We start from the raw sequence: 21,786 nt of genomic DNA on the forward strand, positions 1-21,786 counted from the left end.
TAAATAAAAATTTCATCTGTGAAGAACTTTTAAAAAATGGAACAATACAAATAATACAGCAGCAATTAATCAAATTACTACTAAATTGCAGCCAATTATGCTTGAATATATAAGAGCTTACGGATTGTCATTTATATCATCGCACACCGGTCCCACGACGGACAGAGCGTCTTCATCTCTGTGTTCAAAGCAAGTCCAGTTTCAGTATCCCGAACAGCTCAAAATCAGAAACCCACTTGCATTTAGACCATTATTGACACGTTGGGGGCGGCGGAGACGACAAGCAATAATGCATTGGTCGGTCGATTTTGATCCTCTGTTTTTTGTTTCCATTCGTCCAGTTTCCATTTTATAAATCTTCTTTCTGTTTTATCCCTCCTCCCATGAATCATTACAGCAGCTTTTCACTTAAAAAACTAAGCTGCGTTCTCTGCTTCCAATTCAAAACTGTCAATGTCTTTAGAGAGATTTACAGATTTAATTTATTCCAGTTGCAATAGAAAACTAGATAGTGAAAACTTGTTGTTGTGATTTATGGATGATTATCAATTTATCTATTTTCTTTTCACTCTTGCACTAATCCATCAGTTCAATAAGCAGATTCCTTACGTAAATGGAGATTGAAATCTGGGGATAAACGATGCTGGCAATACCTCATCTTGGAAAATAACAGCCAGACTGCCAAAGCCAGCGACTTTGATGATGATTTCTTTCCGTCTTGAAGCAGCAAATGGGCACTGATGAGGACTGAAATGAATGAGACCGGCCGATGGACTATCATTCCCGTTTTCTACATTCTCCTTTCTTTGACTGGTTCTACCATCCCTGTCTTGGAGGTGTTTGCTTAGATTCCTCTGAGAAAATGACATGGATTTTTAACAGTTTGCATAAATTCAAATGAACCCATCTTGAATTTCTGGATAACAGTTCATAAAAGTAAAGGCTGCACCAACAAAAAGGGATTATCAAAAGAGGATTTGACACCTCGTGGGGCCAAAGTAAAACCTACACTGGGTATAAAGACTGATCAACCTTTTCCACTGACTTCATAATCAGAGGCCAGTGTCCCACAGTGGGTATCAATATCGACATCTTTAATATCTAATAAATACCAAAGTGACTACATATTTATCTACTGGACTGGATTAATCTGGTTTGAGTTTGAAAAAATACAAAACTCTACAATCATCATTTTTTGCTCTTCTTTCCAGAATTTATTCATGGGGAGTTAGAGACCATTAAAATTTTTTTTTAGCTCTACAAGAAATATAAAGAATGAAGTGGCATTTGTCACCATATGGTCAGTTCCTCTCTCAGTAATCTATCTGTAAGACTGATACAGATACCTAACTTACAAAAATTCTCTACATATATGGTTGTATGCTAATCGGCTCTTGCTACTTAATATGGAATTTGAACCATTTGGAGGAAGAATAAAGTTGAACTGCAGCAGCAGTACTTTTCCAGTCTTAGCTCAATCATTCTTTCCGACAAATTAAAAACATCAGCTTTTCTCTTCCTCATTGATCCGAAGCAACTCTGCTTCAACAATGGCGACTGCAACTGGGATCCAAGAAACGATCTCCCATAAGGTGAGTGAATTGATTTTGCTTCAACTTTCTCAGAATTTTTTTTCATATCATATGATGAAGTTTCATCTGCTGAAAATGGAGCTTGCTTTGTCATGTTCATGTACATCAAATTACTGAAAATGAAAAAAATGGATTCTGGGTCTGCAAGATAGTTGGAAGCAAGGATGAAACAGAATCAAGTTTTTCATCAATTTGCTTCACCTTGTAGCCGGGAGAATCTGTTGTGTCTTTCCTCCTACTTCAATTTTAGAATTTTGAATGAAGATAGTTTGGTTTTAAGTGAAGAAATTTATTCCTGATTGTTCATCGCATTCAAATTTCAATTAACTATCCTGGAATCAGAAATCTGTATAAACTTGAGAACCTGACATCAAATATTTTCTGTTCATTGAAATTCTTCATCAACAAAATGGAACTTCCATCAAGATTCCAAGTGTTCAGTGCCATTAACAGGAACGGACCCGTATGAATCCTATTGTGATTACCTCTTATCTCAAAGTTAGAGATGGAACGTAACAACCAATAATTATAATATCAGATAGTGTAGACGCATCAACTTACCATTTCTTGCGCCAATCTAGTTATCCACTCCCTCAATCACATCTCAGTTTCTCTCCACCGCCACGGCGAGCCTCGATGCCACCCCTACCGTAACAATATGTACAATTTTATGTGTTATCTCAGCAAAAATATATTAATAATATGAAATCAAAAGGATTAACAGTGCAGCTATGACATCCTTGGACATTATTCTGTTTAAACGGCTTCGTTCATGTTCAATTTTCTATTCGGTTCTTAACAGTGCAGCTATGACATCCTTGGACATTATTCTGTTTAAACGTCTTCATTCATGTTCAATTATACCTAGTTTCCAAACGAATAATCATCCAGTATTGTGTCATAAATAATCTCTTTCTGGTCTCGCAGTAGTACTACTGCAACTCCCTCTGTTGCTTTTTTTTCTGCGCTGCAGATAGGAGAAAACAAAGGATTAAGCGTGGTAAAGTTTGAAACAGCTGCAGTGGGGCTAAAATTTATGGAAGCCGATCAGAACTCATCAAAGGAATTTGACATTCTCAGAACCGACTATTCGAAAGAGACTACCTGCTTGAAAGAGAATGTATCACTCGGAGAGCAGAGCCAGAGCATGCTCTCTGTTGAGATGTATACCACTGAATCCGATAGCTCTGATAAATTGCTCGAAGCTAAAGACAGGTGGAACTCCATTTCTGAAGCAAAGCAGAGCACTACAGAGCCACAAGAGCATGGCATAGATAAGGAGAAGATCGTGCTTGTTGTTACTGAAGGAGAAGTTGGTGTCAAAGATGAAAATTTTAACAACTCAGCTTTGCAAGATATAGCTTCTTCGGAACTAACATCAATTGAGGAACCGATGAAGAGTGAAACCCAAATGCCGAACACTGTGGCAGATGAAGCAGAAGATGCAAAATGCAACACTAGTAGAACACAATATTCTTCAGCAATTTATGGTTTCAGCAAACAGGCCCCTGAATGTGCAAGCTTCAAGAATGAAAACGTTGAAAATCTGGATTCCAATAATTCTTTTGAATTGCCATCCAATGAGAAGAATACTGAAACAGATAAAACGAGTTCAAATGAAGTGGGAAGAACAACAGATCACATGAAAAAAGATAATGGAGATGTGTCCAATGAGCAGCATACGGTTCAATTAGACACATTTCACAAAGCGGGGAATGGTCAGGAAACTGAATCAGAATTTGCAGATATTGAATCCTTGCAAGAAGCTGCCTCCAAAGTGGAAGACAAGGACAAGCTTGAGCTTGATGTCGAAAAGTCAAAGTTAGAGGAGGCTGAGTCAATAAGTGGAAACCTCAACCTTCAGCCTGAAGAGCAAAATCGGGGAACAGATGAGACTACCTTGCAGGATGAAGCTGCAGAGTTCAGGAAACCCGATATTGACTGTCTAACAGCTGAGGAGACAGAGATTGTCACCAATAAGTTGATGTTGATAAAAAATGAAATCCAGGTTGATCCACATGAGAAAGTTACAGACCTAGCAGAAATGAAAGAGGACTCAACCACTGATTCTCCGAAAAACACAGAAAGCCATGATGATGCATCAGCCTTTCAAATTTCTGTATATGGAGCTGAAGTTGACAAAGGAGATGCGGAAACTACCAAACAGAGTGGTGAAAAGGCAATGGCAAAGGAGAACATCATAAGGGACAACCTCACAGAAGATGTTTCGTCAGCTATGCTCAAAGCAGAGAACAAATTATTGCAAGAGAGTGAAATTGCTATTTTGACTTTTGAGACTACATCTGAAGAACGGATTCATGCCCATAGCGTTGATAAGGAGAATAAGTCTGACGTGATTCCTCTTGTACAGCATAAAGAGGAAGAGGATCACAATGAAAAAGCACAGACCAAGATAAACAATAAAAATCCTGTAGCAACAGATGCAGCACCAGAGGATCAAGACCAAGTGATAAGAAATGAAGAGAACACTAATCTCCATGATACAATGTATCACGAGTCAGGAGAAGAGATTAATGAACCCATAATATTGACATCAGAAGCAAGAGATCTTGATGGGCTTCTGAAGGACAACTCAAACGTCGAAAGAAGTCATGAGAGTCATTATGTTAGTCACCCAAAAGAAGCATCAAGCGCAAAGAAAGAGGTTGATGCAAAGCTTGAGGAGGTCATGGAGATGAGGACCGTGGATGCCAAAGTAAATGATTTCAAAGGAAGCCTTGAAACTACTAAGGAAAAGCATCACGAGACATCTTATATAGATCATGAAGATGTGCCGCATCAAAATACAATAGACCAAGTAGAAGAAGTTCAAAATGGAAAGCCGACTTTAGCTGTGGCACAGACTCAAAGTGAGGAAAGATTGGAAAGAGAAGGATCAAATGAATTGATTATGCAGGAAAAGCTCCAACAGTTTGGAGATTTCAATTCAAATAAGAGTGTCTCAACAAATGTGAAGGCACAACAAATAGAAACCGAGATGCCCAAAGATGAAAGCTCAGACAAAATGCTTGATGCATTAAACAGTGCAGAGGCTTCAGCTCAGGAGAACATGCAAGGAGCTCCTGCATCTGTGGAGGAAGAAAGTGCCAAAGATGAAGAAAACCGGAGTACAAAAAGAGATGAAATAGAAGGCATCTCAGTTCAAAGAAGCCCTGAATATGCACCAGTTGAGGAAGAAATTGCCAAAGCTGATGAAAATGGAAGTACAACAAAAGAAGAAACAGGAGGCATGAAAGTTGAAAGAAGCCCTCACTTGTATCCCAAGGGCAATGTTTCAGAAGCATCTGAATCAAGTGAGCACTGCAAAAAAGGGCTTTTGAATGAAGAGATGGATGGAGATACCAAAGAGAAAAATGCAGAATCTGTTCAGCATCCAGAGGAAAACTTAGGGAACAGGGCTTGGAGCGAGATTCTCAATGAAACAGCATACCAATTGGAACCTCAAGAACGAGAAGAAGTTAGCACAGCAAGTGAAATGACAAATATTTGCTACTCAAATGAAAAGGTAAGACCACAGAAAGAGAGAGATGGCAACTTTTAAACTTGAGCCCTGGTAAACATATCAGCTGAATCATTCACTTTAGATACTGTATCTTTCAGGAACAAGCAAAGATAGATGAAAGGGTGAAGGAAGGAGTACCACAGTTGGAACCAGAAGATCATAATTTTGGAAGAAATGATGCTGATGGCATTGATGAGGATTCAACAATAGAGGTTAGACAAGAATACCACAATTGATATTTCGTTCAGATAGTATGTTTCCTTTTTCTCTCTTTGTTTGTTCTAAATAGCTAACTGTAAAAGCTTTTACAAACATGGTTTGCAGAACCCAAATCCAGATAATCCAACAGAGGAAGAAGATACTGACAGAAAGGAAGTGAAGAAAAGAGACGAAATCATTGAGAATGTGCCTCTTACTCCAGTTTCAGTTGAGGAAACCATGCAGAACATAGACCAGAAGCATGAAGAAACATCTAGGTCTGTTCCTCAAGAGCAGTTTCAAGACATCACTCGCACAAAGGAGACTACTACACACTCAGATACCCCAGAAGTAAGTGCGCCTGAGATGGTTGACATGGCCTCCATACCAGATTTGGAAGAACAGAGAAATATTCAAATCAATGAAGCCAAAAAAGGCAAAATTGAGATCTCAGAAGAGGTGTATCCGTCAGAGGCTGTAGTCAGTATGTACCAAAAAAATGAAGTAGGTGAAGACAAAGAAAGCATAATTAAAGAGACACACACAGAAGCACCCCCAGAAGATTTAGAATCCATCTTACAGGCAAAGCTCACAGAAGCTGTACGACAGGCAGAGGTTAGTCAACTGGATATGCCAGATAAAACTGTGAACAAAACAAAGACCATTGGTATAACAAATAACACAAAAAAAGAAAGTAAGCTGGCCTTAGATAAAAAAGAAGAGAAGCAGCCTGAGGACCTCCCCAATGTGATGCCTGATGGACTCGAGGCAGATGCAGCAAATGAGAGCATCGAACAACAGAAGAAAGATGTCGGAAAAATTGCTACAGCGCAAGCTGAAGGAGAGACAGGTAGAAAAAGTGAGGACAGCAAGCTTGAAAATGATGCAGCTGCAATTGTCGTTGAATGTCACTTTAGGGAACACAGTACAAAGGATACGAAGGCGAACGAAGATCTAAATGAAAAGGTCAGCAAAAGACTAGCATATAGACGCTTTTGTTTCTTTATTGCATTATTATTAAATTAATGTTCACCTGTACTAGCTAGCCATAGAAATCATGGCACAAGCAGTTAAAGAGGTAAGAGCTCACCTTGACAGTGACATTTGTTTTCACATTCACTTGTCTGTTTCTTCTCGGTATTCTCTTGAAATATTGAGAAACAGATTCACACACGGAAAGGAGAGTACAAAGGCAGAATATATATGTTTGGGTCTCTATGCACGAGTTATAGAATATATATGTTTGAGACTTGTTTACTTATTAGGGTTGTCCCAGCAGTCCTGTGTGACTTACATTAACGTTGGAATTTAGATTGTGTCAAACATCAACAATAGGATACTAGGGACTGTCACTTTTACATCAAGTCAACACAACACTTTTCAGAGCACACCCGCACTGACCCCCCCCAACACACACACAAAAAAAAAAAGACAAGTATATTAAATACATTTTTAATGCTACACAATGTGCTGAAATAAAAAAAATTACTGCTACTTAATCAACATAATGTCACCACATAAATGTATTTGATTACAGTGTAAATTTAAATAGGAGAGTCATAATTGTTACACTAGTGCATGATTTTTGAAGCAGGACCTGGAACCAGTTCATCACAGCGAGGAAGTCATGACTCCAGATACCCATGAAGAGAATAATTCAAGTAACAGTTTAGAAGCTTTACAGGATATCCCTGCTCCCATTGAGGTATCTACTGAGCCAGTGGAGAAGAACACCATAGAAGCATCTAGTCCTGCCTCTGAAGAACAGCTTCAGGAAACCATTCATACAGATCAGAATGCATTCTCTAATGATCCTAAAGAAACTATTGAATCTGAGATACTTATTAGTGAACCTGAGGCAGCTTTGGAAGAGCAGAGAAATGAACCAATTGCTGAGTCTGGAAATGGCAAGACACAAAGGCAAGAGGAAGAGAAGTGGGAGAACAGTGTCAGTGATTTATCCACCTCAACTTCAGCAGAAAGGAGACCGCAGAAAGAAGGAAAAAAAGCTCTTCCAGCAGACAATGAAGTCCCCATGCACCGAATCAGTGGAGCAACAGAAAGCAAAGAAAGTATGATTCTGGAGGAGGAAAAAGCAACAGCTTTAGACACATCAGGAGTCACTTTACCATCAAACTTTACCAAATGTGAGCAACTTACAGAGAGTTATGGATTGCACAGACAAGATACATCAGAAGGAAAAGAAAATCAGCTCGAGTCAATGGACTACAAAGAAGCAGAGAGTTCAATTACAGAATCTCCTAGAGATGAGGAGAAGGATAAGCAGCCTAAAGGTGAAACTAACAATCAAGACATGGAACTTGAGATAGATGGCCCATTTAAGGATATACTCGTTCCCATAGTACAAGAAAAGGTTGCAGCTATGACACCTGATAATACGAATGTGGGAATTGAAACAGAGAGAGCTATAGTGGATAAAAATGAAGCGACAGAGCTCAAGAACAGGATCCCAGAAGTGACAGCTGAATATCAAACACTTGAAGTGAAGGATATTATGGACAAAGAAGTTTCAAATGAAGTGGTTAGAACAAAACTTGAAGATCTTTTTCCTTTCTCCAGATATTCTCTCACCAAACTTATGATGATTGAATTTTACTATGCTGCAGGTGTCCTTAGAAATCGAGGCCATTGAAACAGTTAATGAGGTAAGACAAAATCATCCAAGACCTTTATCTACCCATCTTTTCTTTTTCCATCATATAGATCTCTATAAATGTATTAATTTTTTTTTTTAAAAGCTTTTACTTGTCAAACATTTGTGTAACAGAATCTAAAACCAGTTGATCCAAACAAAAATGTTGACACCATGGACTCAGAAGACCAGAATATCAAACACAACAAAAATGGTGATTTACATGGTAACCTTACTTCAGTTGAGGAAGCTTTTCAGGAACAGGCCGAGAAGAACAAGGAAGCTTCTAGCTTTGCTGAAGTACATGTTCATGAAGTCATTACTGCTGATAATGAGGCAGCATATGAAACAGTAGCTGAAACAGGAAAAGGCACAACAGAAATCAGAGAGGAAGAGAAAAACTTGGACCAAACTGTTGACAATTTGTCCACCTCAAATTCAGCATATGGAAGCATAGAGAAAGAAGACGAGGAAGCTCATCCACCAGAAGTTGAAGTCCTTATGCAACAAGCTAGTAGAGAAACAGAAATTAAAGAAAGTCTTATTTTCTATGCAGAAAAACCAATAGCTGTGGATGTACCAGAAGAGAAAAAGAAGGAAGCTTCTGGCTTTCCCAAAGAACATGTTCATGGAGCCATTAATGCAGATACAGAAACAGTAGCCGAAACAGGAAATGGCATAACAGAAGGCGTGTTGGAAGAGAAGAACTTGGACAAAACAGTTGACAATTTGTTCAACTCAAATTCAGCATATATAAGCATAAATAAAGAAGAAGAAGCTCACCCACAAGTTAAAGTCCTTATGAACCAAAGCAGTGAAGCAACAGAAATCAAAGAGAGTGTAATTTTGAATGAAGAAAAGTCAACAGCGTTAGACATACAGGAGGTGAACAACGAGGAAGCTTCAGGATTTGCAGAAGAACATGTTCGTGAATTTGTTCATATAGATAATGAAACAATACCTGGAACAGAAATTCAAGAAGAAGAGGAGAGCTCGCACAAAATGGTTGATGATTTGTTCACCACAAATTCAGCATCTGAAAGTATACAGAAAGAAGAGGAATCTCATCTACCAGAAGCTGTAATTCTTATGCAGCAAACAAGTGAAGCAATGGAAATCAAAGAAAATGTCATCTTGAATGAAGAAAAAGTAACAGCTTTGGACATACCAAAGGAGAAGAACAAGGAAGCTTCTGGCTTTGCCGAAGTACATGTTCATGGAGCCATTAATGCGGATAAAGACACAGTAGCTGAAACAGGAAATGACACAACAGAAGTCAAAGAGGAAAAGAACTTGGACAACACAGTTGATGATTTGGCCAACTCAAATTCAGCATATGGAAACATACACGAAGAAGAAACTCATCCACCAGAATTTGAAATCTTTATGCACCAAACTAGTGAAGCTGTGGGAATAAAAGAAAGTGTCATTTTGAGTGAAAGACAATCCATATCTATGGACACACCAGAGGTGAAGAACAAGGAAGCTTCAGGCTTTGCTGAAGAATATGTTCAAGAAACTGTTTGTATAGATAACGAAAATATACCTGAAAGAGGAGGCAAAACAGAAATCCAAAAAGAAGAGAACTTGGACAAAACTGTCGATGATTTGTCCACAGCATATAAAGGTATACAGAAAGAAGAAGAGGAAGCACATCCATCAGAACTTGATCTACTCATGCACCAAACCAGTGAAGCAACAGAAATCATCAAAGAAAGTGTTACTTTGCATGAAAAAAAAGTAACAGCTTTGGACACACCTGAGGAGAAGAACGAGGAAGCTCCTGGTTTTGCCAAAGAACGAGTTCATGGAATCCTTCATTCAGATAAAGAAACAGTATCTGAAACAGTAAATAACCAAACAGAAGTTGGGGAGGAAGAGGAGAACTTGGACAAAACAGTTGATGATTGGTCCCACTCAAATTCAGTGTATGGTAGTATACAGGACAAAGAAGAAGAAGCCCATCCATCAGAATTTGAAGTCCCAGTGCACCAAATTGTTGAAGCAAGGGAAATCAAAGAAAGTGTCACTTTGAATGAAAAACAATCAACAGCTTTGGACATACTGGAGGTGAAGAACGAGGAGGCTTCAGGCTTTGCCAAAGAATATGTTCATGAAGCGGTCCACATAGATAATGAAACAATACCTGAAACAAGAACTGGCAAGACAGTAATCCAAAAAGAAGTGGACGACTTGGACAAAACTGTTGATGAGTTGTCCACCTCAGATTCAGCATATAGTAGTATACTGAAAGAAGAAGAGGAAGCTCATCCTCCTGAAGTTGAAATCCTCATGAATCAAACTAGTGAAGAGACAGAAATCAAAGAAACTGTTATTTTGAACGAAGAAAAATTAACAGCTTTGGACATACTAGAGGAGAAGAACAAGGAAGCTTCTGGCTTTGCCAAAGAGCATGTTCATGGAAGCATTAATGCAGATAAAGAAATAGTAGCTGAAACAGGAAATAGCACAACAAAAGTCAGAGAGGAAGATGAGAGTTTGGACAAAATAGCTGATGATTTGTCCACAAATTCAGCATATGGGAGTATACATAAAGAAGAGGAAGAAGTTCATCCACCAGAAGTTGAAGTCCTTGTGTACCAAACCACTGAAGCAACAGAAATAAAAAAAAATATTATTCTGAATGAAGAAAAATCACCAGTTTTAGATGCACCAGAACCCACTTTACCCTCCAACTTCTCAAAAGGTGAACAGCTAGCAGAGAGCCATGGACTGGACATGCAAGATGAACCAGAAGACACTGAGAATAAGCTTGAGGCAAGGGAGAACATAGAAGAAGAAAATTCACATATGGATTCATCTGAAGAAGAAGTAAAAAGGAAGTACCCTAAAGACCCATCTAACAACAAAGTGATAGAACTTCAGATAGATACCCCATTTCATTGCATAATCGAACCAAACACAGAAGAAGTTGCTGACATGACACCATGTAACATGGGTGTGAAAATTGAAACAGATAGAGAAATAATGGATAAAAATGAAGCAGTAGAGCCTGAGAGTAGAACACAAGAATTGATAGCTCTACCTCAAACACATGAAGGAGACGATAACAGAGGTGATGAAGTTTCAACTGAAGTGGTTAGAAGCAAAACTGAAGCTCTCTTTCCTTCCTCCAAACATTCTCTCCCCAATGCCATGATTAAATTGAATCTTACAATGTTTTTCAGGTATCTTCACAACTCGAGGCAAATGGAGAAATGCACAAGGTAAGACTAAATCATAAAGAGGGCCTTTAGTTTGATCCAGCTATCTTTTCTTTTTTTCATCATATCTATCTCTATATATGCATTTAAAACAAAGATAAACGAGTTTGTACTGAGCAATATCTTTACACCAGTTAGCTGATCCTACCAAAAGAATTGATACTATAGACTCAGAAAATCAGAAGATCAAAGATGACATAATTGAAGATTTACATGGTATCCCTACTTTGGGTGAGGAATTAGAGCTGAAGAAAGAGGAAGCTTCAAGCCTTGCTCATGAACATCTTCGTGAAACTATTCATATAGATAATGAAGCAATACCTGAAGCAGGAAATAGCAAGACAGAAATCCAAGAAGAGGACTTGGACAAAACTGCCGGTGATTTGTCTACCACAACTTCTGCAAATGGAAGTACGCAAAAAAATGAAGAAGCTCATCCCCCAGAAGTTAGAGTCCTTATTCAGCAAATCTGTGAAGCAACAGGAAACAAAGAAACTGTGATTTTGAAGGAAGAAAAACCAACAGCTCTGGACACACTGGAATCCAATTTACCATTGAACTTCACAAATGGCGAGCATCTTGCAGAGAGTAAGGAATTGGACAGGCAAGATAAATCAAAGGATAAAGAAAATCAGCTTGAGTCAAGTGATAACAGAGAAGTAGAAATTTCATGTATGAGCTTGGCCACAGAAGAGGTGGAGAACAAGCAGCTGAAGGACCCACCTAACAAAAAAGCAATGGAACATGAGATAGATAGCCCAGTTGAAGACATAACAGAACTAAAACCTGAAGAAATGGTTGGTGCTAGGACATCTTGTAACGTATTGGTGGGAATTGAAACAGATAAAGAAATGGTGAATAAAAATCAAGCTACACAGGTAGAGTATGACACACCAGAATTGGCAGCTCAACATCAAATACAGGAAGCAAAAGATATTATGGACAATGAAGTTTCAAATAACTTGGTCAGAAGAAAAAAAAAAAACTGAAGCTCTGTTCCTTTATGCTGACATTATCTTACAATGTTATGATTAAATTAAATCTCACTCTGGTTTTTTTCAGGTATCCACAGAAATCAAGGCTATTGAAGCAATATGCAAGGTGGACTAAATCAGGAAATTAATTACATATTATTTTCTTTTTCAACTCAAACAAAAGAAAGCTTTTACTAGTTCAATATCTCTGCAACAGGATCTAAAAGTAGTTGGCGCAAGCAAAAAATTTGACAAAGTGGACTTGGAAGACCCACAGATCAAAGATGACAATATTGATGATTGTCATGGTACCCCTACAGTTGAGGAAACTGTTCAGGAACCAGAGGAGAAGAACAGGGAAGGTTCTGACTCCGCTGAAGAACATGTTCATAAAGTCCTTCATGCAGATAATAATACACTATCTGATGCTCCAAAAGAACATATTGATTCTATGGCACTTGTAAGACCCTCTGAACCTGATCCAGGAAATGAGATAATGGCCAACACAAAGGATTCCAAGACTGAGATCTCACTGCAAAATGATCAACTGGGTGAAACTCTTGGTCATTTGTCCACTTCACTAACTTCAGCAAATGAAAATAAGCAGAGAGGAGAAGAAGCTTCTTTCGTAGATGCTGGGGATCATTTGTTTGAAACAATTGAAGTGACTAAAAGCCAGGAGAACATGGTTTTAGAAGAAGAAGAAAGAACTCAGGAATCATCAGAGTCAAATTTAAGTACAAGTTCTCCAGAATATGAGCAAATTGAAGAGATACATTCTTTGGCCACCAGATATAAATCAGTAAACATTCATATTGCAGAAAATGAAATTTCATGTACAGATTTGCCTGCGAAAGAAGTTCACCATACTGAGGAACCAGACACAGATGGTCCATCAGAAGACATAAAAAATCCGAACCAAGAGGAAGTTGGTACTGAAAAGAAGCAAGCTATTATCGAAGGTGAAATGGTTGACCAAAGCTCCAAAGAGGATAGTGATGAAGGCATCAAGCCTGAGAAACTTGAACCTGATGCAGAGGAAAAAGAATATCTTGAAACAGACAGCGTTAAGGATGAGGTCAGAACAAATAAAAATTTGAGGATAAATTTTTTTTCTTCCTATTCATACTGTTTTTTTTTATGAATAGTGCGTATATTGATCCTATTCATACTGTTGCTAGCATATAACAATGATTTGCTCTCCAGGTGTCCAAAGGCACCAGGGCTGAGGGAGAAGTTGAAATAAATGAGAAGCTGAAAACAACAGAAAAGAGAAACTTTGAGAAGCTTGACACTAAGTCAATTAAAAGTGAGGTAGCAGAAAAAAGCTCTCAAGAAGGCAACATAGAAGAGAGGATCGAGGGAGAAGCATTCCAAGTAAACAGTGAAGATCAGTGTTGCAAAGAAAGAAATACAATTCAGAACACAGAAAGTGAAAAAAATGAAGAGGTCACATCATACAAATGAAGTTAAAATTCAATTATTATTTTTTTGTGCAATTTTTGCATCATTTAGTTGACAAATCAAACTATCATCATCCAGGTTAAACCTTCCAATTTCAAGTCTGAAGGACAAGATTTTGAACAAATCTCAACTAATGGAGTTGATCCACATAGAACTGGTGATTGTACAGTTGATGCTGGTATATCAGCAGAAGAAAGAAAACAAGAACAAGAAGATGACAAGAACCAGGAAATCCCCAACTTTGTTGCTGCAGAACTGAATCAAGGAGCCATCGAAGGTGAGAGTGAAACAGAGCCTGAAGAAACTCAAAGATACTCAGAACAAGTACCTCTACCTGAAGCAATTGCTGATGAGATGTCCAGTGTGATTGCAATCGCAGAGGATACTAGCAGTATGGACAAAACGGTTCCTCACTTACCTGACTCACACATCTCAATGGAAAAATACTTCCAGAAAGGAGTGACTGAATCTATAGAAGCTGTCTCTACAACAAAAGAGGTGAATGAAGACAAAGGAACTTCAGTCATAGAACAAGAAGACTATAGAAACAGGACAATACCAGGGTCAAGTATTGAAACAAATTTCTTCGTACTTGATGAGCATGCAAGGAGCTGTCAAAACAAACCTGAAACAGTATCAGAGAAATGTGGTGAATCACAGAACATAGAAGAGGCAATGGCTACAAATGGTGCTGAAAACACAGATGATCTTATTGAAGAGTATCAAAGAGAAAAGGTCAGAACCGGAAACTCTAAACTAGTGTACTTATATTTTGACTGAGGTCTTACCACCTTCAATTTTCTCATCTCCCTTTTATTAACTAAAGTTAAATTTCTAAACAAGTTGAAAGTATCAACTGTTGGTTTTGGTGAAAACATTTGGAAATAGGTCACAGAAGACCACATAGATGATATGAAATTTGAAGAGGTAAATTTGCAGCTAGAGACTAAGAAATCATGTTTCAATGAGTGCCAGCATTGCTACAATAGAGAAAGAACAAAATGAAGAGGTCAGGTCCTAATAAAAAGTGGGAAACTTTTGCCTTTTTTCAATGTGGTGTTATGATCCCTGTCTCATACAAAGGCACGAGGGCTTAGTTCAGAGTGTTAGGTACCTAGTTGATGTTTTGCATGCAGGGATTGAGAGACTTTTTATGTAGGTTTTTGGATGAAAAGACAGGGCTGCAATAGAAGAGAATTAAGGTTCAGTTGGTTATAGGGATGAGAGAGATGTGATCGGCTAGGGTTATGTGGCTCGGTTGGAGTCAATTGAAAGTTTAGGATAGGTGAGGGCTAGGTTTTACCAGAAGAGTTGACAATTAAGGCTAGGAGTAAGAGAGAAAGGTTTCGGTTAGTGTTAAGAGAGGTAGAGACGTAGAGAGGAGAGAGAGAAAGGAGAGTTGAATGAGTGGATTGAGATGGATAGAAGGTGTTATATATACTAGGGAGAGGCTTAGGGTTTGGCTAGGAACAGGTGAATGAGTTGGAGAGGGACTAGTTGTTTGGGAGAGAAGATAAGGATCATAGAGGATTAAGAGAGTGAGAATTGGTATTGGAGTGGGTTCGAGCGGCAATTTAGGAAACTCCTAGAGATTGGCCTGAAGGAGAAAAGAGAGAAGAAAGTGAAGGATTCTATTTTAGAAAAGTGGAACTAAAAGGACTCTAGGATAAGTTTTAGGCACTCATGGAAATGGTTTAGAGTAAGTGGAGTGGGGCAGAGGTGGACTTAGAGGATTAGGAACGTTGGAGGGCCATCCTAGATAGACTTGAACTCAAGTGGTGGCTGGGCTGAAGTGGCAAAACTTGTGAGTGACTAGGCTAGAACTCGTGGGACAAGTAAGGGTATAATCCAAGGGTTAGTCGCAGTAGAGTTAAGTAGAACAGCTTGGATAGTGGATGTGAATAGATGATTCACATGGAATAGGGTAGCTAAGATGGAAGTAGTGGCAAAGGATAGTACCTGAATTAGAAAGAATGTTCTCTAAATGAACGGCTGAACTAGTGGGCTAGCACCGGGCTGGTTGGGCTTGAGTGCTCCTTCAGAAACATCAGGCAGTGGTGGAAGATAAGAAGATGGATTATGGTGCTCAAGAGAAATTGGAAAGATAGTCTTGAATCAGGGAGCACCTATGTGACCAATTATCAATGGTCAATTGCCTCAACGTGGCAAAAGCCAAATAATTTAATTATGTATTGAAATTGGATGATTTGGCTCAAGGCGTTAGACTATTTGTAGACATGATAGTTTGGACTTCAAGCTTCTACTAACCAATGACACGCTAGCCTAATCCTACACTAACTATGACTGACTAACTGACTTTGATTTGAAATCCTTGATGCATTGAACCTGGACATCTCCATGTGCTCCACCATCCAGTTGCCTTGTTGTCTTCTTGACTTCTTGACCAAGACACTATTTCCTCTCTCTTGGACTCTTGAACTCGAGCCATACTTCTCCTAAAAGTCTCCTTGCTCAAGTAGATTCCTGGACTCTACATTTGTTGAATCTAAGACTGAATCTTGCATACACTAAACCTAGAACTAGATCCTAGTACTAAAAAACTTGAACCATGTCAGACTCTAATTGTGCACGCAAGGGCATTTTATCCTCACTCTTTCAGCCTATCCCTTGTGCCCAACATGGCCTAGCCGTGGACACAACAAGGGTTCTTAACAGGTAGAATTTGTAAATGTAAGTTAATTTTAATTTATTTATGTAAGAGTATTTTTTTAAGAAATTATATTCCTAGGATTTAAGAGTAGGGAGATGATTGTAATTTTCCTATTGATTAAATTATAAATACAGGAGATGGACACTAAACCATAATGTCTCCCACACTTCAATTCCGCAAATTTCACATGGTATCACAATTGGATGTCTACCTTATGAGGCCTAATTGTGTCCCCTTTAGTTCGTACCTTGTTTGTAATATTCATGTCTCAGGCCTGTTATCTATTTGAGTAAGTATGGAGGGTGTTACTAGGATTAATCATACATAGATAAGTTTCCAAAAAAACATTCCTATGGCTATTAGTTGATAAATAGCCTTCATACTTAGTCATTTTCGGATGGATTTGGACCCACTTTAACAATTTACTTATTACATAGATTTTAAGTTTCTTGTACTCGTGTTTTGACAAGTTGAGCTACTTATTGTAATTGATCTTTCATGCTCCATATCCCTCTTTGTATAATTTTATTTTCCTTTCTACCCTTTGATATAATTCTCATTGTCTTGAAAAAATAACAAAAAAAAAGTTTGAATTGATTCTCGCTCCTACACATTTTGTGCTTTTCTAACCATTGGGTTGGATGCACAACCTTAACAGGCTAAAGCTTCTAATTTTCTTCACAAAGACCTGGATCTGCAGTAACAAATTCCGAAATGGTTAATGAAGACTCTTTAGTTATTGACTCTTCAGACTTTACAAACACATAGAGACTGCTAAAGTACAATTAGATGAGAAGTATCAAGAGACCTCTGAGATTCAAGAAATCATCAATCTAAAAGAAGAAATCAAGACACAAGAGCTTGAAAGAGATTTGGATACAGTTTCTCATGACCTGGATATAACTTCCATGAAGGAACCCACCAAAGTTAGATCTCAAAAAATAATGATAGCCCAAATGAAACAGAAGATACTTCACTGTACAGGAGAAGGACTCAGAAGTCATTAACCTTGAGCAGGAACCACATTCTGAAACGCAGTTGGGGACAATTAACATAGAGGAGAAAACAGAAGAAAAGATTCAAGAAACAGAGGAGGTTTTACAAGCAGATGAACCTGAACAGCTTAGAAAACACTCAGATGAGGTTTTTGAGCAAGTAAAGAAAAAGAGTGTGAGTGAAAATACTCAGAAAATGACCTTATATGAAGGAGGAACACTTGGAGAAACAACCCTTCTGTGGAGTCCACAAATCACAAAACAAATGAAAAGGTTGGAAAAAGAGAATTACAAAATCACAGTTTTGCCATAAACCTTTTTTTCATAATCCTTGCTCTCATATATCATTTTCGTGTTACATAGGCACTAAAATATGATGAAAAACTTCACGCAAGTATCAAAAGGCATGGTGTTGAAAATAAAATAATTAGAGAAGATATTGAGAAAGAGATAAAAAGGATGATGCGAAGGAGACTGAACTGAAGAATCATAGATCACAACTCTAATCACTATGTTGCAACAGTAAACAAACTATATTTAGTCTCTGTGAACTAAAGAAAATTGATGCTTTATCTTCCACCTTTCTGAACTTCTTTTGAGTAGTACATTATGCATGAAAACTGAAATTCTTGTGTTAAACAGAAATCTGAGGAGCTCCATGCAACTCTTGGAAGTGAAGCTGTTAAAGACAAATTAAATCTCACCATGCAACCGGAAAAATACTCCACTGAATGTGAGGAGTTCGAAGGAGGTTCTCAAAGAGAGCCAGGCAAGAAACAGAAAAAAATAACATCTGAATTCAACCTTGAAGTGCAAGGTGATGGAAGAAAAGAAGAGGTAACAGTACAAAAGAAATTGAGGTTATCTCCCATTTATTTTCCTCCACTAATCATTTCCTGCTTTCAGTTGTCTGAGGTGCCAAAGGTGGTCGATACTGAAAACCTTGAAGAACAGAAGTCAGAAGATGATGAGATGCTTGACCGAGGATTTCTGAGAGTGAAAGAAGAAAACAAATTTGAAGAGGTAGCATCTCTTTAGGGAACTGCAGATGACAAACTGTAAAGCAAGCACTATAATTCATCTCCCACAAAGATAGAGATTTATATCTTTTTACCTTAATTTTTTAATGATATTCTCTACAATTTTATCAGAAAACTGACTTCCCAAGTGCTATCCAGGTTCAACCTTCTGATTTACCATCAAAAGAGCAAGACATTAAATCAGTAGCTTCTTCTACAGACAAAACAGAAACATCAACCTTTAGCAATGAAGAGAATCAGAGTAATGTAGGAGAAGCCTCACCTCATACAACCAACTCAACTGACGGAGGTATTAAGGAAGAAGCTTCTGGAAAACAAGGAGAACCAACAGAGTTAGCAGCTAAAGGAAATATAATGGAAATTACTTGCCTCAAGGGAGAAACAAGTCCAGACAAGCCTAAGAGAGACACTCAAATAATATACAAACCAGAACAGTCTCTGAAAGATGAAAAGAACTTAAATAAGGTGGCAGCAATAAAGTTGGAGCCTGAACAACAGATGCATGAAACAAATGAAGTCAGTCAGACCACTGAAGTAAGTTGGACGACCACAAGCAGTTGATTTTCATACCAAGATAAAAAGAATTGTCAACTTACCCAACCCTCTTTAATCCCCATTATGATTATTGTTGATGCTTGATTTATTATACAGGTAGTCAATGTGCTTGAGGTTATTGAAAAAAAGATTGAGATGTCAGGCACTGAGTATGTTGTAGAAAAGATTAAAGAGACTGAGAAGTCGACAAATGAACCAGAAATCACTCCTATAGGAGAAAAGATTGAATTGACCTCTATGACCAATGAGAGCGCAAAGTTGGATGAAGAAGCACCAAAATTGAATGTTCAATATCAGATTTTTGAAAAGTATAGCTCAATCAATACCACAGAAAGTGAAAATCCAGAAGAGGAGGTAAGATCATGGAATTTTCTTACTGAATTTTCTCTTCGAACTCCTTATTAAGAGGTAGCATTACTATATTCCTTTCTATCTTTTCATTATTAAACATTCAAGAGAACAAAAAAGATCACTCCATGTTCTATCATTTAGAGATCCAAATATATCTATTTGTTAATTGAACATCCATACTTCAAAAAAATTGAACATCCAAAAGAAGAGATAAGATAAAGACTGTTTTATTATCTGGAGCTGATAATAAGAGGTAAGATCAGTAGATTTCCCAACTTTAATTACAAAAAAGAACTTCAATGCACCTAAGGGAAAAGAGAACCTTGAAAAACAGATGATATACAAAGAGGAATTTACATCTGAAGTCGAAATAAACAAATGGCAGAGAATAGCTGATGAGAAGACTACCGAGGATCTTGAAATTGCATCCACCAAAAACAAAGAGATTGAGGTAGGAGACAAGGGAAAGTGGCCTGAGGAAGAATCATTAGAAGAAGAAGTCAACAATAAGGTGATGAAAATGGAATCGAGTGTAATATTTAAACTTTTAATAAAAAATGTTTTTTCTCTTTTTCATCTTTGGTTCGTAATTTATAAGAGTCCATGGTTCATGCAGGTGTTTAACTCACGTTCAATGCTGAGTGAGCAAAACAATGAAACCCTAGGTAATTCGACAAAAGAAACCATGTATGTAGAAGATGAGGAACTTCCAAACGAGAGGTTCAATGCCCCAGCCATTGCAGGTGTGTTGGCAAAAGAAAGTAAAGAGGAAGTATGTGGGGAAGTTGCACAAAGGCCAGATTTATTCAACATGACAAACACAGTGAAAATGATTTCTGAAGAAAACAATCCAGAGTTTGCAATAACAGAGACAACAACTCAAGAAGGCCCAAATGAGGAAGAGAAGTTACAAAGCACCCAAGCTGATCCAGTTTTCGTTCATGAAGAAGTTGCAATAAGTGACATCACAGAAGAAATAAAACAGAAGGAAGACAGGAACAGCACAACAGAGATTTCCAGTACCAGGGGGCATGTGTTACATTTGATGCCTGAAGAACTATTTGATCAAACAATCACCACAAGCAAGAAGTATCCAGTACAGACAATGGTGGAAGAAGTGGAAAACAAGCAGAACTGGATAGTAGAAGAGCATAAGACTAGACAAGTTCAGTATGTTGAGCCAGAATCAATGGAGAAAGCAGAGGATGACCCAAATCAAAAACACAAAGCATTTGAACCAAATAAAGTTCAGTTCTCTGATCCTTTAAAAGTGTCTGCAAGAGACACCATAGTGAAAGCCAAAAATTTCAAGGAAGAAAATAGCCCAGAACACCAACATGATGAATTTGAAAGTAAAATAGCTGCCAATGTTGACACTGAGGATGTAAACATGCACAATGTGAAAGACGAGAAAGGCAAAGAGGACGAGGAACACAAGAGTTCAGATGTTCAAGTTATAGTAAAAGCTTCAGGAGAAACAGGTCCAAAGCCATCACCAAAGAAATCTCACAATATATTGTCCGGGGTTGGATCAAAGGTTAAACACTCAATTGCCAAAGTGAAAAAGGCCATAACTGGTAAGTCATCCCATACAAAGACTGTGTCACCAAAGTAAGAAATAGAAAGCCGTACATAAAACCACTTAAGAGGGAGTTGCACATCTTGCCATATGTCTCTTTATCAAATGTCAGAATAAAAGCGTGTGTATGATTTTGAGTGTGACCAATGTGTAAAGTTAGTTGTACAAATTGAGCTACATAATGTTGAAATTAATAGAATCGCAGAATTGAACTTGTGCTTACAATTTTGACACAAAATGGACTTATAAGAAATTAGATCCATCCTACAACAGTATATTTACTTAAACCAGTATATTGTTTGTCTTATATAATGATTTTCTCATAACATCCAACTAATAAAATGAGATAAAGGGAGAAAAAGGAAAATTTCTTCCTTTTGCTTACGACCAAACAAATAAAAACATTAAGAGACTAAGAGTTTCAGCTCTAAATACATATTGTTAAGGAATAGTCCCACATGGATTAGTGAGTACAAAGATCTTGAGTTTATTAGTTGGGAAAGATGTTTCCTAAGTTGGCTAGTCATTTTGGGATCAGGCCTTGGACCCAATTTAACATGGTATCAAAGCAGGTACTCATATGTGGGCCTGCACCTAAAAATTATCTACTTGTAGGGCCACAAAGGAGGGCCTACACCTAAACTATCCACTTGTAGAGCCACAAAAGAGGGCCTACACCTAAACTGCCTACTCCTAAATTATCTACTTGTAGAGCCACAAAAAAGAGTCTACACGTGAGGGGGAGTGTTAAGGAATAGTTCCACATAGATTAGTGAGTACAAAGATCTTGAGTTTATTAGTTGGGAAAGAGGTTTCCTAAGTTGGTTAGTCATTTTGGGATAGGGCCTTGGACCCTCAATTAACACATACAATATGAAGTTTATGAAAGAAAGGAAGAGGATTAAAAGATATTACAACTCAACCACCGTAAAGTATGAAGCTCAAAATGCTGATTTTTATTAAGATA

General features: G+C 37.9%; 1 protein-coding gene across 1 annotated transcript; it reads left to right on the plus strand.

Annotated features, from left to right (window-relative positions):
- Positions 1-1,422: 1,422 nt before the first annotated feature.
- LOC137941872 (uncharacterized) lies at positions 1,423-21,032 on the plus strand. The gene is made up of 18 exons (XM_068787481.1): positions 1,423-1,592; positions 2,566-5,118; positions 5,214-5,327; positions 5,440-6,279; positions 6,905-7,855; positions 7,941-7,979; positions 8,102-11,065; positions 11,155-11,193; positions 12,253-12,291; positions 12,382-13,242; positions 13,371-13,613; positions 13,707-14,363; positions 17,937-18,131; positions 18,201-18,317; positions 18,473-18,868; positions 18,986-19,243; positions 19,626-19,751; positions 19,857-21,032. Exons 1-18 carry the CDS (start codon positions 1,551-1,553, stop codon positions 20,853-20,855), a joined length of 11,433 nt encoding a protein of 3,810 aa, XP_068643582.1. The 5' UTR covers positions 1,423-1,550; the 3' UTR covers positions 20,856-21,032.
- Positions 21,033-21,786: the final 754 nt, after the last annotated feature.

The sequence above is a fragment of the Aristolochia californica genome, unplaced genomic scaffold, assembly GCF_029961685.1.
Source record: "Aristolochia californica isolate CCGP_79_NKW_82.1479 unplaced genomic scaffold, dmAriCali1.0.hap1 SCAF_9, whole genome shotgun sequence".
Classification (NCBI taxonomy): Eukaryota; Viridiplantae; Streptophyta; class Magnoliopsida; order Piperales; family Aristolochiaceae; genus Aristolochia; species Aristolochia californica.